Below are 22950 nucleotides of genomic sequence, written 5' to 3' on the forward strand. Positions count from 1 at the left end.
GCGTCCCGTTAGCGCTATTGCCGCGAACGAAAACAACATCGTGACGTATCGCGACGCCGTGCCTCATAAGACACGTATCGCGTAGCCGCGAGATGCGTCTTATGACGCACCCGGAAGCGCCCGAGCGCATACGATCGCGCAACGTAAGCGCCCCGACGCGCTTAAGCTACGCCCCCCCGGGCGCGTAGCTTAAGCGCGTCAAGCCACGTGACTTTAAAATAACACTTTTCATTGGTTCAGAACTTTTTTTTTCCAAATATTGAGAAACCCACCCATTTCTCTCACTATTGCTTTGTACTTGGAGAGAGCAAGAGGTGTTCTGTGCATTATCTGCTTCTCAAAGTTTCCTGATCTACAGCAATGGCTGCAAAGCAGTCATCCAGCAGTGATTCTGATGTTTTTTTTGCCTGAGGACCCTCCTCACCACAAAACAAAGGACCACTTCATTTGGAAATTTTTTGACATCCCTGAAGGAAAAAAAAAAAAGGTTAATGCTGCTAAGGTAACCTGCAAGATATGTGGCACTATTTTATCCAGAGGCAATCCTAATAGGAAATATAGCTTTGGAAATGCCACTTTAATTAGGCATGTCCAGAGAATACACCCAAATAACTATGCCAGGGAGAGTGTCAGGGACCTGGCACGGAATTTACCAAGAGATGGCGGCAGCACCTCCACTGGTGGAGCAACACCTTCAGGAACACCACGTGGAAGAATGGTCCCTAACATGCAGCCGGTCTTTGCAGGCATACAATTTCTATGCGTGGACTGTGATGAACTGCTCTGTTATGGGGAGCAGAGCGTTGAACTCATTGCTATAAAGAGACAGGAACACCGCTGCCCTCTCCGTCCCTAATTTTTCACAATTTTTTGCTCCTGTTGAGCAGTTTTGGAATCCCTGTTTTTGTTTTTCACCTGAAAAAAATCCCCCCAAAAAAATAAAATCGTTATAAAAAAATATAAAACAACAAAAAGAATAAAAAAAACTGTTATTTTCAGTACTACCTCCAATTTATAAAAAAATACTACTTTTTTTAAAACTCATTCTTTTTTCTCCATGGTACGCTCCCCGGTGCGCGTACCGGGCGCTCCCCCCGCGAAAATCGAAAAAAATGTTTTTTGCCCCGCGGGGCCCTTTTATGGCCCCCACATCAAACCTAGGGGGTCTACCCTGCCCCCTTTTGGTCATTTCCCCCTTTGTTTTTGCCACCTCTTGTGTCTCGATCCTCTGCCACCTCTTGTGTCTCGATCCTACATAGACACAAGATGGCGGCCGCTCGGGACTGTTTGGAATGTTAACAGACACCCGAGAGCCAATCAGCTTTCCGCTCGCGTAGCGCGCTGGAGCGCGCCCCGGTGCGCGTACCGGGGCACGCATATAGATATATATATTTCTTTGAAACTAAATTACTCAAAATCCACTGGAGCACATATCTTGAGACATAGCAAAGGCACATCGGGCTACCAGTCCCTACAATTTTGCCAAGTTTGGTGGAAATCCATTCGGGCTAAAAGTGAGTCCAACCGCCCTATGGAAATTAACATGGGGAAAACACGTTTTGGGACCCCCCCTTTTATCTCGGCCCCCGCTTGACGAATCTCCCCCAAACGTTCAGGGAAGGAGCAGAGCGGGCCATCTTCTTTGAGAAATTCGCGAAGACAGACAGACAGACATGTGGCAGACTAATCTTGCTGTGGAGTTTGCAGAATAAACAAAATTACTACAGTTCCTGAGTGCAGCATTTTCCTTTCCTTTTTTGCCATAAAAAAAAAAAAAAAAAATATATATATATATATATATATATATATATATATATATATATATATATATATATATATATATATATATATATATATATATATATATATATATTTTTCAACAAGAAGGATAGCCCAATATGGAGACGCCACAAAACTGCAGGGTTTAACAGCCTTTAATGCGAGGTATTTCAGGTAGGTAACAGCGACAGTTCACACCACAGTGCAGTTCTGGCCCAACGCGTTTCGAGCATCCCAGTGCTCTTGCTCACGGGCAATGGCGGGATACACGGCTGATGAAAGGACGCTTTGATATGCTAATACAAGTCCCGCCCATGTGGGCGTGTATGCCAGAGGCATGCTGGTACTTGATGTCCATTCCTTCGTTATTCCCAGTGGTTTCTCTTTATGCTCTATTGGGGCTGTCTTGCTCACATACTCCCTATTTTTCACTTTCTGTGCCTTATAGACAATGTATCTAATAAACCCAATCCAAGTTATCACAGCTCTGGGCTAGTGGTAGGTGGGCTTTTCAGCCCCAAGGCTATAGGTATGGGTTGGATTTTGTGTTTGGGTTGGTGTAAATCACACAGTCGATTTCTCCTCATCTCTATACCCACAATCTCTACCTATTTAAGGCTTACTCCTCTTCACCCAGTCACTTGTATCCTGCACAGATACATGCCCTTTACTAGGGGCTCCTCTCCAGGGTCTCGTTGACACAGCAGTTGCACCAATTCCCCTGGTTGTGGTCAGATCACAGAGTTGCCTCTCAATGTAAATGGCCCAACTCAATTCATAAAACAGAAAAAGATCTTCATTAACTTAAATATCCAAAGACCAGACATAGCTCTAATTCAGGAGACCCATTTGACGTAGACGGAACATGAGAAGCTTTGACCGGATTGGACAAGTACGCTAACAAGGCTTAAGTTCGGAAATGTCCCTTGCCACAAAGGGTGCTGTGGCGATTTTGCTCCACAAATCCATAGAAGCCCGAGTCATATGTACCTGGAGAAACACTGAAGGCTGGTTTGTCTATGCAGAATCTGAAATGTTGATTATAGGATTCGTGTGTCCCTGCTGGCCCCAAGATACTTTTTCTGACTAGCTTGTCCGGACATCATTCCTTTGATTTATGCGAAGTTCTCCTCAGAGGAGATTAGAACGTTCTGGCTCACCCATACCTGGAACACTCTAAAACCTCCACTGATCCACATCACAAGACATGTCCTACAGGATCTCATATCAGATCATGCACTGGTGGAACCATGGCGCTAGACGTACCCACTCAGACAGGGATTACACTTTTAAGTCTTTTGTTCATTGTACTAGGCCGAGGATGGATTATTTTCTCTGCACAGCACCCTTAACCTGACATCTGACGGCATCGTCACCAACAGCACATCTGATTAAGATCTGATCCTCATTGACAAAGATCTATGATGAACATGGGTGGCAACAGAAGGAGAGACTGTGCTTGTCTTCAAGTTTAGAGGAAAATACTGAAACCCTCTCCTCTACACATATGTTCTGGGAGGCAGGGAAGGCCGGTCTTCGGGGCGACATGATGAGGGACTCAGCAGCCTACAAGTACCATGTGGAAACAGAGGGATAACTTGGATGATAAGGTCAGGCATCTACTCAAGAATACAACTCCCACCACAACCCAAATGTTTTCTGAGACCTTCTAATAGCTCAACAGGCCCTCGGCTAACTGTACACCTTGTAAGCAGAATGGACCCTTTTCTGCCTGAAACAACCGCATTATGCACGTGAAGAAGCCAGAAGGCTTTAGGCAGCCCAAATAAAAAGAAGCTGAGTCTATCAGGGCTAATCCTGCACTTTAATGAGGACCATGGACACCGGCTAACATTTTGAATGAACTTACGATGTTTTATTAATGCCTTTATACTACAGACATACTGGACACTGAACATTTAACCCATACTTTTCTCACCCGCATCACACTTCCAGTAAAAGCCTCCGAACACTCAAGCTTTGGGAGGAGAGCTCACTAGCAAGGAAAACGCACAAGTGATTGATGGGATGGCCACTTTTAAGACACTGGGAGTTGATGGGTTGCCAATCTAATTCTATAAGATAACTAAGCTCACTGATTCTCTGAAAAACTATATAGAGAAATTCCAGATCCCTATCGGTACTCCTTGGAGTTCCACAGGGCAAACATCTCCCTCATACCGAAACTGGGACGTGACCCACCCACTCTTCAGTGCTAACTACATGCTCTCATCCTTAATAAATTGGATATTAAAATTGTGGCAAATGTACTCGGCAATTACATCAAGAAATGTATACCCTCTCTTCTCTAGCCACTGCAAGTGGGTTTTGTCCTCGGATGCTCCTCTACTGATGGCCTCCGGACCTTTTCGCATTTGCTCTAGCATTTTAAGGAGGAGAAAATACCGATTTCATTGGACGCAGGGGATGTATTTGATCATATGGAATGGGCCTGGGGCGTGGCTTGGCCACCAACGGTAATGGACGCGTGAGTGCTGTGCTCCGTGCCCGTCTTCCCCACTTATCCTGTTTGCTGCCATCCTGGTGTCCCCGGGGACCTGCCACTGCACGCTCCCGCAGCGGGGTCCATCAGGAGCTGATCCGCGGCGGTGGAGCTGGCGGAGCGGTGACGATCTGGCGAGTCTCGGCGGAGCCTCTGTGGGCGGCGCCGGCCTTCTTCCTGCGGCCTACGTGATCGGCCTCATCCCTGGCCTCGATTGCGGGGCCGGCCGGAGGCGGGGACTGTCTGGGCTCCGATCGCGGAGCGGTTTTGGGATCTGGAGGCGGCCCGAGCAGCCGCGATTGACGGGGGAGAGCTGTGGGGGCCTGCATTTCCCGCCTGGGTTGTGTAGAGAGGAGCTGGACCGGCGGAGGGGGCCTCGCACCCCTGGGGGCAGTTGTGACGGGACTGCGGACCGCGGCTGCTGCGGCCCGGACCCGTGGGCGGGCCGCCACCGGGTGCTGGAGCTTGGGATCTTCCCCCCGGCCTTACCCTGCTCTGCTGGCCACTCGGACACCCGGCTTGCTGGCGTGCAGCGCTGGTGGACCCCTAAAGCCACGAGAGTCCTGAGGGAGACGACGCTGCGAGGGCCCGGCTAAGGAACTGGCGGCGGTGACTGGAGGGGTTACACTCGCCCCTGGACTGGGACTTATCGGCTCTGGGTCCACAGCGTGGCTCATCAACCATTGGCGGTGAGGAGGACTGGAGCCCTGCAGAGGTACCTGGGGAACTGTTTGGGCCGGGTGCTGGAGGCAGTTCATTGCCGGCCGGGAACATTGATGGCGCTTTTAGCTGGGGCGTGTATCGCCCACTGTTGAGACAATCACCCGTTGCTGCATCTGGTGGGCCACGGAACCCGCGCTGGGGGTGGCCCTGTTGTGGATCTCTCTGGTTGAGCCTGCCCCGGTGGGGCGGTCCTGTTGGTTGGAGCTGGGCATCGACGACCTGCGCTGTGGGCTTGTGGAGATATTGCCACCTGCGCGACCCTGGGGGCACTCTTTGGTCTATGCGATTGAGTTCCTATTGACTGGATTGGTATATACCCTTGGTGGTGCTGTTTCAAGGGCTAGCCCCGCGCCCACTGGTCAAGCACGAGAGGACGGCTACCATGGGGAAAACACGCCAGAAACCGCCGCCTGACGCAGGGGAAGACTTGTCGGGCAGTCAAGACCCTACCGTGCCTAATGATTCTGCGACGGGCCTGCCGCAAAGCCAACTGGATCAAATCCTGAAAGCAATCACGGACACGAGGGAAGCCTTACATCACGACATCACTCAAGTATCCACAAGCCTGGGGCTCCTAAGGGCGGATCACGGCAAACTAGCGGACCGGGTCAAACAGACGGAGGCTCGGTTGGATACGCTGGAGCCTACCCACAAGGCAGCGGAGGCTTCCCTGGGAGACCTGCAGCAGCGGGTACAGTTGCTTGAAAGAAGAGCGGAGGATGCAGTGGGGCGCAATCGCCGCAACAATATACGCGTGGTGGGCCTGCCGAAAAAAATCGAAGGTGCAGACATGGTGGGCTACCTCGAAGCTTGGCTCCGAGATGTGGTGGTCCCGGAGGGCCTGACGCAATTTTACACGCTGGAACGGGTTCACGGTGTGCCGGCCCGCCCTCCTGCCGCTGGCCGTCTCCCTCGGCCGGTTGTTGCGCGCCTCTTGCATTTCTGAGACCGGGATATTATTTTACAGAGGGCGCGGGCACTAGGGCCATATCAAGTGGATAATGCCCGAGTCTCTATATATCTGGATTATTCCCTTGAGGTCCAGAGGCTGCACTCTACATTCCTGGCGGTCAAGAAGGCTCTTCGTGAGGAGGGGATTCGTTACTCCCTTTTGTTCCCAGCCAGACTCCGGATCGTGGTGGATGATAAGTCCTCCTTCTACGACTCTCCTGCAGATGTTTGGGACTGGCTGGAACTGTACAGAGCTGGAGCAGACGCACGCTCGCCGTCTAAGGTGGAACGAAAGGAAGCGCCGAAGCCTAGGCGCAGCAGGAGACACAGACGTCAACTGACGTCTGCACGGACCCCCTCCGTGTCGCAGACTGAGCTGGAGCGCAGAGAGGCCCTCAAGGCGGTCTCTACTATCTCAAGTGCAGTGGGGTCGCCATCGGCGGTGGAGTCGGGCTCCCGTAAGGGCTCTGAAGATGGGACGTCGGAGGGCTCGGGAGGTGGCGACCCTGCGCTGCCTCATGTCACCCCAGGGACTGCAGATGGCCTGCTGGATGAATGACTCCTGTATCTCCATCACTGTGGTATTGTATCTGTGTCTGTGGTTTATGCTGTGGGACCCGGGCGGGCATGTCTCCATCGGACTGTTTGAGAGCTATTGCTCTGCTGCCTCGGGTGCATTGTGGTTCTGCCGCGGACAATGGCACAGATCAAGGACACCAGGGGTGTACTATGGGAAGTGGGGCTGACGAACTATGGGAGCTCACTGTCCGTGTAGTAAAGTGCCAAGCCCCCCTCGCTCTCGCACTTACTGTGAGACTCTGGTAGTTGCCAGAGATTAGTTACATGGGCTGTTGTATTTGGATGGGTTTCTGCAGTTTAGTGCCTATTCTGGGGGTGGGTGGGAAGAGGGCTTGTTGGGTGGTTTTTTGGGACTCCGTTATTGCGGTACTGTCAGTGCGCTTGGGGATTTCTGATGATTCAAACTGTGTATGTTACTTGAATGGGGACCCTACCTGAATTGAGGTGTGTGACTTGGAATGTTCGGGGTCTGAACTCCATGGTGAAACGTCATAAAGTACATGCTTATCTAGTTCGTAGAGGGATCCAGATAGCTTTCCTACAGGAAACACATTTAGACCAGACAGAGGGGCGGGCCTTGCAGCGCAGGTGGCGAGGTCAACTATTTTTCACGACATGCTCAGCCTTTGCGCGGGGGGTTCTGATTTGGGTGAGGGCTGGGGTCCCGTTTCAGCCCTTGATATCGGTGGTGGATCCTGAAGGGAGGTTTGTGGCCGTACAGGGCAGACTGGACGGGAGGAACTTGACACTCTGTGGTGTTTATGCCCCCAATGTAGAGCAATCAGCCTTTTTTGCACGGCTATCTGGGAAGCTAGCGGCAGTCTTAGCGAATGCAGTATTGCTGGGAGGGGATTTTAACTCCGTGCTGGATGTGGGGCTAGACAGATCTCACCCTCCATTGGCGCAGTCTGCGGTCCATAGGTTAGCGAAGAGTAGACGAGAATGGCAAGATACATGGGGCCTGGTTGATGCATGGCGTACACAGCACCCAGTTGAGAGGGATTTCTCCTTTTATTCCCCTCCGCACGCTCTGCATGTCCTGCTGGACAGCATTCTTTGCTCTCCTGATGTTCAGTGTCTGATCCGACATAGCGAGTATTTAGCCAAAACGATATCCGACCATAACCCCTGCCTGGCGGTGGTCCAATGGACCAGATTACGACAAGCTATTCCCACATGGAGACTGAACCCGCTGGCGCTGGAGGATGCGCCTTTTAAAGCGGATGTGCGAACCGGGGTGGAGAACTACTTTGCGGCTAACGAGGGCACGGCATCGAGCAGGGCCTTAGAATGGGATGCCTTTAAGGTGGTAATTAGGGGAGTCTGTATTTCGGCCACCGTGGGAGCTCGCAGGACTCTCTTGCAGGAACTAGAGTTGGGTCGACTGCGCGCGGCTGAGCGCACCAGCCATGAGGATTCTGACGCTCACGGGGCTGTGGCGGCCGCGCGGGAGGAGGTTGCCTCGCGGATGGAGAAGCTCCACTGCTTTGATCATAAGGAGTTTCTCGTCAGGGCTCAAGCTGAGCGCGATAAAGTGGGCTCGCTGTTGGCCTGGCTGGCCAACTCTGAGACTCGTGGCGCTCCGATTGTGGCCTTGGCTTCGGAGGAGGGGCGCCTGGTCTATACTCAGTCGGAGATTAACGCCCGGTTCTGTGTGTACTACGAACGCCTTTATCGGAGCACGATGGTAGATGTGCCTGCAGAGCTCAATGACTTCTTGCTTGCGGCACGGCTCCCCCGGCTCGATCCGGACCAGGTGGACCGCTTGGGTGGGGAAATCTCGGAAGCCGAGATACGCGTCGCTATTAAGCACATGGCTCGCAATAAGACCCCGGGGGTGGATGGCTTACCGATTGAATTCTACGCAGCTTATGCGGACGTGTTGCTCCCGAGGTTGTGTATTGTTTACCGGGAGGCCTGGGAGACTGGGGCTTTACCGGCAACTGCGCGCAAAGCCCTAGTGATACCTCTGTTGAAGCGCGGTGGTGATGCCAGCTCTCGCACAGCTTATCGCCCGCTTTCCATGCTCACGACTGACTACAAGATCCTGAGTAAAGTGCTTGCAACGCGACTCCTGGCTCATATGCGGACTCTGGTACATTCCGACCAGGCGGGCTTCATCCCTCAACGCGCTACCGCCACCTGTGTGCGCCGACTGCTTCGGGTTCTAGGGGGAGAGGCTGGTGGGCTCCCAGAGGCTGCGGTGCTCTCAATTGATATTGAGAAAGCCTTTGACAGTGTGGAGTGGCCATACCTGCTCCGCGTATTGGAGGCGTTTGGGCTGGGTGAGCGGTTTGTGAGGTGGACGGCTTTGCTCTACGCAGCGGCCACGGCTCGAGTCAAGACGGGGGCCACGATTTCAGCTGCGTATCAGGTTGGCCGGGGGACGCGGCAGGGATGTTCCTTGTCGCCCCTGTTTGCGCTGGCGGCTCATGCTCGGTTGGGCCAGGCTTATGAAGGCCTGCTGCTGCGGGGTGACCCACACTACATCTCCCTCTATGCGGACGATTTACTGATGTTTCTGGCGAACACAGGCGATTCGCTCCATGGCGCTAGGCGCTTGCTCCATGACTTTGGCGGTCTTTCGGGGCTACGGGTTAATTGGGGGGGAAGTCTTGCCTTTTCCCGGTGTCCCCTCGACAGGAAGGGCCGCAATTGGAAGGGAACCTGCGATGGGAAGGTCGTTGCCTCCCCTACTTGGGCACGTATATCTATCATTCCCCACTGGATCTCTTGGAGGGCAACATTAATCGGGCCATTAGAGCCTTGCAGGGGTCCATGGGATTTTGGCGTACGTTGCCGCTGTCGATCGCGGGACGGGTGGCGTTGCTGAAGATGGTGGCACTCCCCCGTTTCTTGTATTTATTCCGCACTCTGCCGGTATGGGTTCCGGCGGCGGTTTTTCGCAGAATCCGCTCTCTTACGTCCGGGTTTATTTGGGGGTCGGGCAGGCGTCGGGTTGCACTGACTACTCTGATGCGGCCCAGAGGGGACGGGGGGCTTGCGGTTCAGGATTTCGAGTGGTACTATATAGCGGTACAGCTGCAGTGGCTCACCCAGGCGGTAGCTCGGGAGTTCCGTGGGCCGGAGGGGCTACTGGATCGAATGATTCCCAGGCATATTATCTCATTTATAATTCTGAACCAGAAATTGGACCTCGCTCAGCTCACTCTGGAGGAGCGTACCTTGCGTAGCTGCTGGCTTCGTTGCCATAGACGTTTAGCTGACGTTCGCCCGTATGCCCCTGAAATCCCACTGGGAATGTGCACAGCCCTCCCCCATGGGGGTGATTGGTCAGCACTGGCAACGTGGGAGGAACTGGGATTGCACATGGTCGGCGACCTCTACAATGATGGCACGTTGTTTACTTTCCAGGAACTGCGGGACACTTATGATCTCCCGCGGGGAGATTATCTGCTACATGCCGCACTGGTGGCCAGAAGCATTGGAGGGGAGGGCTCATCGAGCCGCCGACATCGACGGGCTGCCAATATGTGGTCATGGCGGCTGGTACGTTCAAGGCCATTACCTGTCTCTATGGCAGACTGTCGACCGCTACTCTCCCGCCTATGGACGGACTGCGAATTAAATGGGAACAAGATATTGGCCGACCGATACCGGAAGCGACCTGGCCACAGTTGGTCCGCCGTGCCTGGAAGGGCACCAGGAATGCCAGGTTCCAGATGGTTCAGTTTTTCACCCTTCACCGCGCGTACCTGACACCTGTTAAGATTTCACAGTACTTTGAGGGTGCGCCGTCGCTATGTCCACGTTGCGGACTGGCCGATGCCGATTTTGCCCATATGTTCTGGTCTTGCACGAGGTTGGCTGAATACTGGGGAGGGGTGTTGACTTGCCTGAATGCTGTCACGGACCGGCAGATAACGTTGGATGTGGGTACTTGCTTACTATTATGGTTTCCCCACACTGCTCGTACCAAGGTCACTAGCAAATTTTTTGATTTGGGTTTGATTTTGGCTGAACGGGAGATTACCATGCACTGGAAATCCAGCCAGGGCCCCAGCTATCTCCGTTGGAAGGCAACTCTTCAGGGCTGGGCGAGGGCTGAATCCATGCTGCGCATGCGGCAAGCTAAGCGGCTAGACAATGACAAGGCCTTGGATGTGGCCAGGGCATGGGAAGCCCTGGTAACAGCGCTTCACAGATCTGAAGATAGTTCCAGCGACGAAGATGAGGAGAGCGTAGTGCGGGGTTGATGGGAGGGTGACTCGTTTCCAAGTTACATGTTGTGGACGCTTCTAATATGGGGTTGTGGCTTGCAGGTGGGTCCACTAGGAGTAACGACATTACTAGGCAACAAGAACAAGCAGGACGAGGTCTTAATGATATAAATGTTTGTCAATAGCACTAGAGCGCACTGGCAGGGGTGGGAGGGATGGAGGGTGGTTTGATAGGGGATTTGTTAGATAAAAGGCACCTCAAGGAGTTATTTCATCCTGATTCACTCATGATTGAGATATGTTCTCTCTAATGTTAACCTGATTATATGTCCTTCTTCCAATAAAAATTGTTTTTATAAAAAAAATATGGAATGGGCCTACTGATTTCACGTGATGAGCTGATGGGCTTAGGCAGTGCCTTCATTAATAAGCCGATGGCTCTAGACCTCTAACACAACATGTCTCATGTGGTGGCTTCGACTTTTCACACTTTACAATTAAACTGGGAACTAGCCAGGGATTGTCCCCTTTTCCCCCTGCAATTTCTTTTAGGGACCCTCATCACTGCCTTACACACCTTCCCCAATATTCAAGGCCTACGTACCACCGTGGGTGAGCATAAAGCCATTTGTTTTACACCGATTAAATTTTAGTCACCTTCTTGAACCCCACTACCTAGATACCTGCTCTTATTCGGTGATGCAGAGATAATGCTCTCACTGACATTACTTCCAGAGTTGCTATTGGTGATTCACTTTTTACGTGAAAACAGTCCAGTATTAAATATCTGGGTGTCTCTTAACCCCAAGCTTGGCCAACATGGTAAAGGACAACATGCGTTCCCTGCTTGGTTGGATACAAATAGAATTTGACTTTTGAGCCAATTTCCAATTATTCATGTGGGGCAGAGTCCAAATCATGAAAATGAACGGCATGCCTCAATTCACGTCCATCTTTAACATGCTCCCTTTTCCCATGGCAGTCCCTACTCTTAAGGAAATTAATGGGTCTTTTAAGACCTTCATAATGGGTGACTATAGGCTGTCCCTCTAGGCAAGCAAACTTTATGTGGCTTCCCTACGCTTAATCATACTAGCTGGCTGCACAACTGGTGCATAGAGTTTACATGTTAAAAAGAGAGAAGTCCAGATGTGAAAACTCATAAAAGACCACCTTCTCTGATTTGACTTCACATTGACATTTCCTGCATACACCACATGGCCAACCCAGTCTTCCAGGCTACCCGTCAAGCATGGTGCAGGGCACACTTTCTTATGAAAACCCCAGCATGGGTCCATTCCTGTGCCCCAATACGGAGAAACAGGCAGGTTCGGACTGGTTGGCAGATAGTTGAAATAAGTGGTCACTGTGGCTATCTCGAGGCATGACGCCTGAACGAGCCGATACAGAATGGAGACCCCCTCTCATACCAAACTCTCACAAAAATAGTGCCAATACTGAAATTGTGGCAGACCCTATCTTCAACTTCTATAGTCTACGAGAAGCTTTAGGGGACCGGTGTTAGGATATCTCTTTCTGGATTAAACTCCACCTAGACTCATTACCTCTTTCTCATCCAGCGTCGCCTTTCTCTGTAGGTGGTGGTCTGATCGCCTTGGTGTGAAATCTACAGAGGATGATTGGTTATAGATCATAGAAAACCATGACAGGATGCGGAGGGAAGCAGGTCTCAAATTTACCTATTACAAAATCTTGCACCAGTAAGTAGCATTGGTCCCCCAGCACCCCTCTTTCGCGCCTGCATGCCCCAGATTCAGTCTCTCACCCAATGGTGCAATATTATTTATGTAGTGTGGGAATGCAAAGGTATTTCTGAGGAACAATATGGGATAGTCTCATTCCAGCTGACAGGGAGACTGGCCATCTTGCATGATACCTCCTCTCACCATCAATGCCCCACCATATCTATTGGTGGATAGTAACCGCTGCGGCAATGACCCTGGAAAAGATCTATGATGCCGTCTCACACCACTTGGTTGTCTGATACGCATGCGATCGCCTCCTCTCAAAATATAATTTCCAGATTGAATGGGGATATGCAGCAGTTTGAGGATGTTTGGGGCTCATTTCAGTCATATATACGGTCATTTTTTTTCTTTGTTTTGTTCTTAAGACCTTATCCCTATTTGACACATAACTGATCACAACCTTAGTTTGGAGAACAGATCGTGGGGATTGTTTTTATATAAGCTCATCTAGGGATATTCTGGGTTCTGAACTTCTGGACAAGGTTTACCTTCCATTCATTCTGTCACAACACTTATTTACTTTTCTTTATTATTCAACGCCTCTCTAGTGGTGAACCCAATTAATGGGGATAAAGATGCTCCAACACGGACTGTGTGCGTTTTTGAAGACTAACTTACTGTCTATTTTTGTGAGATTGTTATATTACTCTGAAATGCCAATAAAGAATTGATATACAAATTAAACTGACACATGGTGTGAGGATAAAAATCAGTGTTTGTAGATTTATGATAAAAATAGTAACTAGATAAAGTACTCAAATGTCTATTATGCACATAGACTGATCCTCTTGTGTGCAAAACTTTGAGGGAGGAACTAGATTCCAAATCTAAAGGAGAGGAGTATACTCTCCTTCTTTCAAAGAGGTCACAAAAAGTGTGCCTGTAAAAAACAAATTTAATGAAGCCTCAAGGATAGAAATCCTGGTCTCAGAGAGATCCAATGGCATGGTTACACAAAATAAAAAGGTAAATGCAGATAGTGATACCACCCCATATGGAAGCTATAACCCCTCCATCATGTGAAAGGCAAATAACACATTACCTAAGCAGCAATGTTGATTCAGGCATCGGTTCACAAAGATTTTTCTTCTTAATAAACCTTTTTATTTACCCATCTACAGCGGAGGAATTTACAAACAAACGTAAAGGGTGGAGAGTAAGAAAGACAGGCAGATGTGATTTCAAAATGGAGGATCAAAAAAGAAAGTGTTTTGCAATCACAAGGTTCAGACACACTCAGATGTCAATGGCGAAAATAAGAAATACAAAAACAGCACCAAGCCAGTGGAAAATTATTAAGTATAAGCAACAAACAACAAGATGAAAAAGCCCCTTGACAAGGGAGGCTACTAAATGTACTTTTAATAAGATCCCCTTATATACCAGAGGAATGGTTTCAACAGCATTGAAGACCATTCAAGATTGAATGGTAACGAGATAAGACACAAATCTTATGTCGGATAACCATTGCTCAGTTAATTTTACAATAAGATAGGCCAAGATAGGTTCTCTTCGCGTGCAATTAATGAAATAAAACTAGACACAAAAAGTTGCAGACATTATATTAATAGTCAAAGCGGGTGCTCCAAAGTAAAAAAGGAGTAGTTTCTGTCCTGTAACTCCAGTTCTGTAGTAGGGGTATCTCTGTTATAGTCATAATCTAGTGAATAGTCCCGCCCATGTGCGTGGACCCCGGCAATCAAAAATAATCTCTTAAGTTGTCAAAATCATGCAGAAACTGCAAAGACACTTAAGAGAGAATTTAAAGACAAATAATGCAGCCTATAACACAGGCTACACTGTCCAGTACTTCAACTAGAAATTCCACCAAATAACACCACACATAAGAAATCCAGCCCAGTTTCTACCAAGAGAAACTTGCCTCTACCCTTAAAAACACTCTGGAATGATAGAGAGGAAGGCATGGACAGACAAGCCCCTTAGGCTGCCATTATGTGGCTTAAACAGGATACTGTGCCTTTAAGGAAACCTTCTAGAACCTTCTCCCAGTATCCCAGAATGCATAGCAGGTCCAACTGACTTCAGTTCTTTTTGAAGGCGTAAAAAACGCCAGACCTGTAGCATTACTTACATGAACAATTCTCCACCGGGGAGGAGGGCGGGCGCTTATGACTATAACAGAGATACCCCTACTACAGAACTGGAGTTACAGGACAGAAACTACTCCTTCTGTAGTAGGGGATCTCTGTGTATAGTCATAATCTAGTGAATAGAATGGCAAGCCCATCCCCACACCAAAGCGGCGGTGGAGAAAGAACAGAACGCCACTACTGTGCGAACAAATTCCGCAGCGAAGCCTGCCCAACCTGAGCGTCTGCCCTGGCATCAGAGTCCAGGCAGTAATGCTTAGCAAAGGTATGAACCGACTTCCAAGTGGCGGCCTTGCAGATTTCTGCAATCGGCACATTACGGAGCAAGGCTGTCGTGGCAGCTTTGCCCCTGGTGGAATGAGCCTTAGGCTTACCTCCCAAGGTCTTATCAGCTTTTTGGTAACACAATTGTATGCAGGACACAATCCACCTAGAAATGGACTGCTTAGAGGTAGCAAGACCTGTCCTGACTGATCCATAATTGATAAACAACTGGTCTGACCTACGAATATCTTTGGTCTTATCCAGATAAAATTTCAACACCCTCCTCACATCCAGGGAATGCAAAGATCGTTCCGCCGGAGAAAAAGGATTCTGAAAAAACGTAGGCAAAGTTATGGTCTGGTTGACATGAAAATCAGAAATAACCTTGGGAAGAAATTTAGGGTGAGTACGCATCACAACCTTAGCAGCATGAAATACAGTATAAGGTTCAGTACAACACAACGCCTGAATTTCACTCACCCTGCGGGCCGATGTAATGGCCACGAGGAACGCCGCCTTCCAGGACAGGTGCTGCAACGAAGCCTTGTGAATGGGTTCAAAAGGCTCCTTCATCAATCTGGACAGCACCACATTCAATTCCCATGAAGGCGAGGGAAGCCTGACAGGAGGGAACACCTTCTTCAACCCTTCCAGAAAGTCTTTGATCACAGGGATCTGGAAAAAAGAAGTCTGTGAAGGGCATTTCCTGTAGGCAGTCAATGCAGCAAGATGAACCTTAATGGAATGAACATTAAGGCCAGACTGCGCCAAATGTAAAAGGTAAGGAAGGACGACATCTTCCTTGCAGGTTGTAGGGTCATGGTTCTTAGACTGGCACCAGATACAAAACCTCTTCCACTTGTAAGCATATGAAGTCCTAGTGGAAGGCCTCTTAGACTCCTTCAGTATGACCATGCAATCTTCGGGCAGATTCAGATGGCCATATTGCACTATCTCAGGAGCCATGCCGCCAAACTCAAAGACGAGAGGCTGGGGTGTAACATCCGCCCCCCGAACTTCGTGAGAAGGTCCGGCCTGCACGGCAACCGAATGTGAGGAAGGAGAGATCGGTGAAGCAGGTCCGTGAACCACCACTGCCTGGGCCACTCCGGGGCAATGAGTATCATCCGAGCCCTGGACCGGGCCAGCTTGATGAGCACCGCCGGAATCAGGGGAATGGGTGGAAAAGCGTACAGAAAGCTGTTCGACCAGCTGATCCATAGCGCATTCCCCAGCGTCCCCTGCTGGTAGTACCTGGAGGCGAAGTCTCGGCATTTGTTGTTTTCGGCGGTGGCGAACAGATCTATGTCTGGGGTTCCCCACCTCGCGAAGACGTCTCCTAGTACTTCGTCGTTTATGACCCATTCGTGGTTTTCCTGAATCAGTCTGCTCAGTGCGTCTGCCTGAACATTCTGCACACCTGGCAGATGGGTAGCCGTTATCGTCAGTCCTCTGGCCAGGAGCCAGTGCCAGATCGCCTGCGCCTCCTGCGACAGAGTGCGAGATCTCGAGCCCCCCTGCTTGTTGAGGTAGTACATCGTGGTAGTGTTGTCCGTTTGCACAAGCAGGGAGCTGGTCTGGAAGGACGGAAGAAAGGCCTTCAGTGCCAAGTGAACAGCTCTGAGTTCCAGGAAGTTGATGTGATACGTGGCCTCCACCGGCGACCACGTTCCCTGAATCTGTAGAGTCCCGGAGTGAGCTCCCCATCCCAGGAGAGAAGGATCCGTCACGACAGTCTGCGTGGGAATGTCCTTGTGAAAAGGAACCCCTCTGAGGAGATTCCCCGCCGAACACCACCACTTCAGAGACTGAAGAGCATGCAGAGACAGTCGTATCCTGTCGTCCCAGGATCCTTTCCTCTGATCCCACTGGTCTTCCAAGCACTCCTGCAGCGGTCTCATGTGCAGTCGTGCGTGCGGCGTCAGGAAGATAGAAGAGGCCATCGATCCCAGTAGAGAAGACACCGTCCTCACTGTTGTAGATGGAGTCGTCATAAGAGCCTGAACCTTCCGAAGGAGAGATAATCGTCGCTCTTCCGAAGGAGACACGCTTGCTGACAGCGTATTGATGGAGGCTCCCAAGTACTGTATGCATTGGACCGGAGTCGGGACAGACTTGGCCATGTTGATGTGCAACCCCAGCTTGTTCAAGAGAACGCACGTCTTCTGGAAGTGTGCTCGCGCTTCCGAGAAGGAGGATGCCTTGATCAACCAATCGTCCAGGTACGGGTAGACAAACACCTTGTTCTTCCGCAGGTGCGCTGCTACCACCGCCATGCACTTCGAGAACGTTCTCGGCGCAGACTTCAGTCCGAATGGGAGTACTGTGTATTGATAATGATTGGTGCCGACTTGGAACCGCAGGAACTTCCTGTGTTTGTGTGCAATGGGCACATGGAAGTAAGCATCCTGTAGGTCTATAGCACAGAGCCAGTCTCCCTGTTGCAACTGAGGATAAATCTGATGCAACGACAGCATGCAAAACTTTTCCCTGCGAATCCATTTGTTTGCCTGTCGCAAGTCCAGAATGGGCCTGAACTCGTTCTTGTCCTTCTTGCGAACCAGGAAGAACCGGGAGTACAGACCTCTTCCTCTCTGGGACAGAGGCACGTCTTCTATCGCCCTTTTCCTTAACAGGGTATCGGCCTCCACCTGGAGCTCTAGCAGCTGAAACCGCGAGCTGACCGGAGGAATCGATGGAGGCGGGCTGGTGAACCGAAGACTGTATCCATTGCAAACAATATTCAGCACCCACTTGTCCCGAGTAATTTTTCTCCACTCTGCCAGAAAAGATTGAATGCTTCCCCCTACCGGAGTGGGTAACGGATCCGGGGGAAGTAAGTACCTAGGGCCTAGACCCAGCTTGGCCCTTGGGCGCCGGAGCAGACTGCTGGCCTCCCCTGCCCCTCTGGCGCTTCTGGAACGGCTTACGGAACTGTTGTTGTTGTTGCGATTGTCCCGAAGCCTGGCCACGTCCACGGCCTTGCCCACCGAACCGCCGTTGGTAAGGGCGGTACGCCTTCTTCGCCTCCTTAGGCTTCTCGAGGCCCACAGCCGTGAGCGTCTCGGCCTCCGCCTTCATGCGGGCCATCTCATCGTCCGCATGCTTCCCAAAGAGTCTTGCCGGAGAACGGCAGGTTGGCCACCCTCTGCTGTGCGTCCGGTTTCAGGGACGTAAGACGGAGCCAGGCGTGACGTCTTTGGTTGATTCCATGGCAAAACCCATGAGCAGCCAACAGGGAAGAGTCCGCTGCAGCGCTGATGATCTGGTTGGCCACCAGCATCCCTTCACTCAGCACTTCCTGAAAGTCCGCACGCTGCTCGCGAGGCAAGTGCTCCGCAAAACGCTCGAGGGAGTTCCAGAGGGCGCGGTCGTATCGGCCCAACAGCGCCGTGGCACTCGCAGCCTTCATGGAGGTAGCGGCTGTTCCACAGACCTTTCTCCCTGCCGAATCCATCCACCTGGACTCCTTATCCGGGGGAACCGTGGACGACGGTGTGGCGGCATGTTGTTTGCGTGCCGCCGTCACAATTACGGAGTCTGGAGGGGGTTCCGCTCTCAGAAAGGCCGGATCCGAATCCGGGGCCCGGTACTTCCTCAGCAACCTCGATGGCGCCGCCTTCGTCACCGCGGGGGTGAGGAAAAGGTCCATAGCTGGTTCCTCCAGGCCCGGAACCAGAGGCAGGAGAGGGCGAGACAGGTGTTTTTGGTGCAACGTCTCAAATATCACTGATGTTTTAGGCGTGGGCACCGTCAGGGGTATGCCCAGCTTCGCAGCGCCTCTCAAGAGGACATCCTGGAACGCCACCAGGTCATCAATCGGGGACACCCTCGTGTCCGGTGATCCCGACAGGGTAGGAGAATACTCCCTGGAACCAGAGGATCTTGTGCGGGATCGAGATTCGCGCCTCCTATGGCGGCGTCTCGACCGCGTGGACGATCTGTGTCGCGATCTGTCCCGCCTTCCAGAGCGAGAGCGAGACCCGCCAGTCCGTGGCCGCCCCACCGGTTTCCGCGGTGGGGTCTTCCTTGGAGCCTCCTGGGGTGCAGGTTTTGGGGTCCCCTTAGGAGGTACAGGCAAATACGGCAGCGAAGTGGACCTCGGCGGAGTAACTATCGGCTGCGGGGCGGGCCCATGCGAAGGGACCGGTGGTGGTGGGTCGTCCGCTGGAAGTGGAGGCAGGGGCGGAGGATCCTCCTTAGGAAGAGGAGGAGGAGGATGGACCTCCTTAGGAATAGGCTGAGGTGTCGACCGAGGCCGAGATGGAGTGTACACCGCAGAGTACACCGAGCCCGGTGACCCCTTAGGCGAAGGGGGCTGAGAGCCCGCCCCTTCAGCTGGTGATCGCTTCCTCTTGCGTCCCCCCACTGGAAGCAGCGTGACTTCTGGGACTAGAATCCCTCTTGCGCCGCTTTGGAGAGACTGAACGACTCCCAGACGCAGACCTCTTTCTGCTCGACGTCGAGCGTCGCTTTTCAGGCGTCGGAGGACGCTTCCGGGACTCCGGCGTCGAACACCGCCTCCGCGACGTCGACCTCTTCTTCCTCGGCGTCGAACGCCGATCCCTCGACGTCGACCTCTTCCTCCGCGACGTCGTACGCCGCCTCCGCGACGTCGAAGGTCCTTCCTCGACGGCGAGCGTCGATGCCGCCGTCTAGATGCTCTCGACGTCGAGGAGCCCCTTGACGCCGACCGGTGCTTCGCCGGCGACCGGCGGTGTCTCCTCGACGGCGAGCGCCGATGCCTGCTCCGTCCATGACGTCGGTAAGAAGACCTCGACGTCGACGGTGATGATGACGTCCACGGCGGCTTCGTCAGCGGTGCCTTCGACGTCGAGTCGTCACGGCGTCTCGACCCGGAGCCCCGGGGAGAAGGGGAGCACACCGCCGTCATCCCTCTCGACGTCGATGCCATCGACGTCGACGGAGACCAGGACCGCTCGCCGGACTTCCTGCCCCTGGGGAGCCCCCCAGAGGCCTCAGCAGAGGCAGAGGGAACCTTCCCGGACTGCCCAGACCCACCTGCAGCCTGCAGACGCCTCTCCTCAAGGCCAGACAGCCTGATCCTCGCCCTTTCCTTCAGAGTACGAGTGGTAAACTGCTGGCAGATGACACACTCCTCAGGGACATGATCTTCAGGGAGGCAGACAATGCAGACCTCATGTGGATCACCCTTGGCCTTCTTCCTCCCACATGCTGGACACTTCACAAAGAGTCCAGGCATTTTAGAGCCCTAAAATACCTGAAGCAGCACACAGAAGAGAAAGAGAACACCAAGAGAGTAAACTGCAACACTTTTTAAAACACAAAAGTGCCAAAATATGCAATAAACCCTTGAAACAAGGGAGAGCTCAATGCCAGGGTCCTGTAAGCAGGAGCCGGAAAAAAGAACTGAAGTCAGTTGGACCTGCTATGCATTCTGGGATACTGGGAGAAGGTTCTAGAAGGTTTCCTTAAAGGCACAGTATCCTGTTTAAGCCACATAATGGCAGCCTATGGGGCTTGTCTGTCCATGCCTTCCTCTCTATCACTCCAGAGTGTTTTTAAGGGTAGAGGCAAGTTTCTCTTGGTAGAAACTGGGCTGGATTTCTTATGTGTGGTGTTATTTGGTGGAATTTCTAGTTGAAGTACTGGACAGTGTAGCCTGTGTTATAGGCTGCATTATTTGTCTTTAAATTCTCTCTTAAGTGTCTTTGCAGTTTCTGCATTATTTTGACAACTGAAGAGATTATTTTTGATTGCCGGGGTCCACGCACATGGGCGGGACTATTCACTAGATTATGACTATACACAGAGATCCCCTACTACAGAAAGATGTGTAACGCTCATGAGGAGTGCAAGACGAATAAAAAAAATGTGAACATAAGGATATACCACCTAGTAGAAACTCAACAGTGTACAGAGCAAACCAAGTAAATTTCACATAGTTTTGCCATACTACAAAGGTACAGTTATGTGTCAACATTTCGACCCTTAGAATATCCTTTGGATGGAAATAGGGGCTCCAGCAAAACGAGAATAAAACACACACCCCCTGGGAGGAGGAGGAGAAAAGGTGAATGGAATCACCATATAGTTGGGGCTAAGAGCTGGCCAAATATGTGAAATATGGAGATAATAAGGTTAGGATAGGCTCTCAAAAACAAATAGGTGTCACTATCGGGATAAATCTATTCCTCAATCGTGCATCCACTCAGTCAAGAATGCGAGCTGAAGCCCTAATAGATAACAGCATCAATCACGGAGGTGCCTTTATCTGTTCTTCACTTTGGGTGTTAAAGAATGTCAGAAGAGCAGACTGAGAGGGGCACAGCACAACCTACGTAAGACTAAACAGGTGTTAAACAGTAGACTAAAGATGGTGCAATGCTGCAAGATGTCGGAGGACCAGGGACAAGTCCATACTCCTAGTTCCCAATTTTCAGATTTTCTGCTTTCTAGATGATGAGAATAATGGCTAGGTATGAGAGAAGTTACAAATATTACAAGTATCAAAGAAGGAGTAACTCATCCTGATCCCTCCAATGCAGTTGAAGGAACCAGACCAAACTACTTCTTTATCACCGAGTAGTTTACTATTGCGGAGTATCTCTTTATGGCAAGAGCAACATTAAAGAGCCATGTAGCAACCACCAAGTCAGTGGCAGAGGCCTTTGCTTGCATTACTATCAGACCTTCTACGTAGGTCCATCATTCTGTGAGCTCTGCTTAATAGCCATGTCAGATGCAAAAGAGCAGACTCCTTTGCAATCCATATACATAGAAATCAGACAATACAGTTTAAATGTTTTTAGAAGAGGAACTGCAACTCAATATTCATTGATATAGTGCATCTCTCTGCTTTGATCAAAAGCAAACAAAATACACCTGGATCGGGAAAAGGCAGGTCAATACACCTGGATCGGGAAAAGGCAGGTCACCAGTCCAAAAGAAGTCACAGGGAATGCAAAGAGCACTTCTCAAACTAAGGGAGAAGCAATTTTGGGGAAACCGTGGGACTCCAGAGTGGCAGGTTGTAATAGTACCAATTTTTTTTTTTTAACACCACTTTAAAAAGTTTTTTGTCCTGCAGACAAACGGAGAAAGTTCCTAATTAGTTGTAATGAGGAAACTGCACATAAGAGTACTCGTATTGAAAATGACCTTGTGTTGTGGGTTGCTTTGTTGAATTTGTTAAAGGGCTTACAGAATTTCATTAAACATTTTAAAAGTTTAATTTAACAGTGGTTAAAGAGCTGAAAAAGGTGCCTTACCTAAATTATGTCGTTTTGCTTTTGCGTGCTCGTGGATATGTTTCTTTGTAAAACAGCCAAAAAAGACACAGTAGAGGCAAGAGTGAAGTCTGTTCAAGTGGGCACCGCACATGTGACAAATGCAAGACTTAGCCTGAAATAACAGTAAAAATGTATTTTGTTATTAAACATCAGTTATCATGCATCTCTTCATGGCATTACATAACTAATGTCCCTAAGGGTCCTTATGGCATGCAAATAAACAAGATTCCCATCTTTCAAACAAAACTTCTTAAGAGGTCACTGCACTGGATACAGGAAAACATTTAAAAAGCAATGGTTAACGGTTTACGTGAGGGTATTTAACCAATACACCGCCACCTGATTTAGAATTATAGTTTAAAATTAACAAAACACCAAAAATGTCTTCAGACGAAAAAGTGAAGGAAAAGTAAACTTGAAACCTAGGTAATTTCTCCTTTCATCTTTACTAATCTGCTCATCAACATCACTGGACTACTGGGGCAAGATGATTTACCATGAAGTGCAAACTGCTCTTTGGCACTTTCCAAAAATGGAACTGAACTTCTTGAGAATCATTCTAATAGTTACCCAATTAACCTCCCACAACCTTCCTACAGCAATATTTTCCTCTGCTCTGTAGACAATTTTAAATATTTGCTATTGATGATACAGAGTGTGAGGTACCTGAAGGAAGCCTTTTAGCATTCCACTTTTTCTATATTTGCAATAAATGGGCAGATCTTTTTTCCTAACATTACTGTATTTTTAGTTACACGTTTCCTATTGATATTACTAGCACACATTTTAAAATACAAAAAAAGGCATGAAAAGAAA

The 22950-nt window shown here is 50.3% G+C and overlaps 1 protein-coding gene across 6 annotated transcripts in view; it reads right to left on the minus strand.

Annotated features, from left to right (window-relative positions):
• Positions 1–22950, minus strand: part of USP22 (ubiquitin specific peptidase 22) — a 502385-nt gene that overhangs the window by 405551 nt on the left and 73884 nt on the right. For all 6 annotated transcript variants that reach the window (XR_013602089.1, XM_078665231.1, XM_078665230.1 and 3 more), the window contains exon 2: positions 22114–22246. Coding sequence is in view for 5 of the 6 variants with exons in the window: in XM_078665231.1 (XP_078521357.1) it covers positions 22114–22246 (133 nt within the window). In the remaining variant the exon portion in view is untranslated. The remainder of the gene's footprint in view (positions 1–22113; positions 22247–22950) is intronic.

This window comes from Lissotriton helveticus, chromosome 10 (assembly GCF_964261635.1).
Source record: "Lissotriton helveticus chromosome 10, aLisHel1.1, whole genome shotgun sequence".
NCBI classification, from domain to species: Eukaryota; Metazoa; Chordata; class Amphibia; order Caudata; family Salamandridae; genus Lissotriton; species Lissotriton helveticus.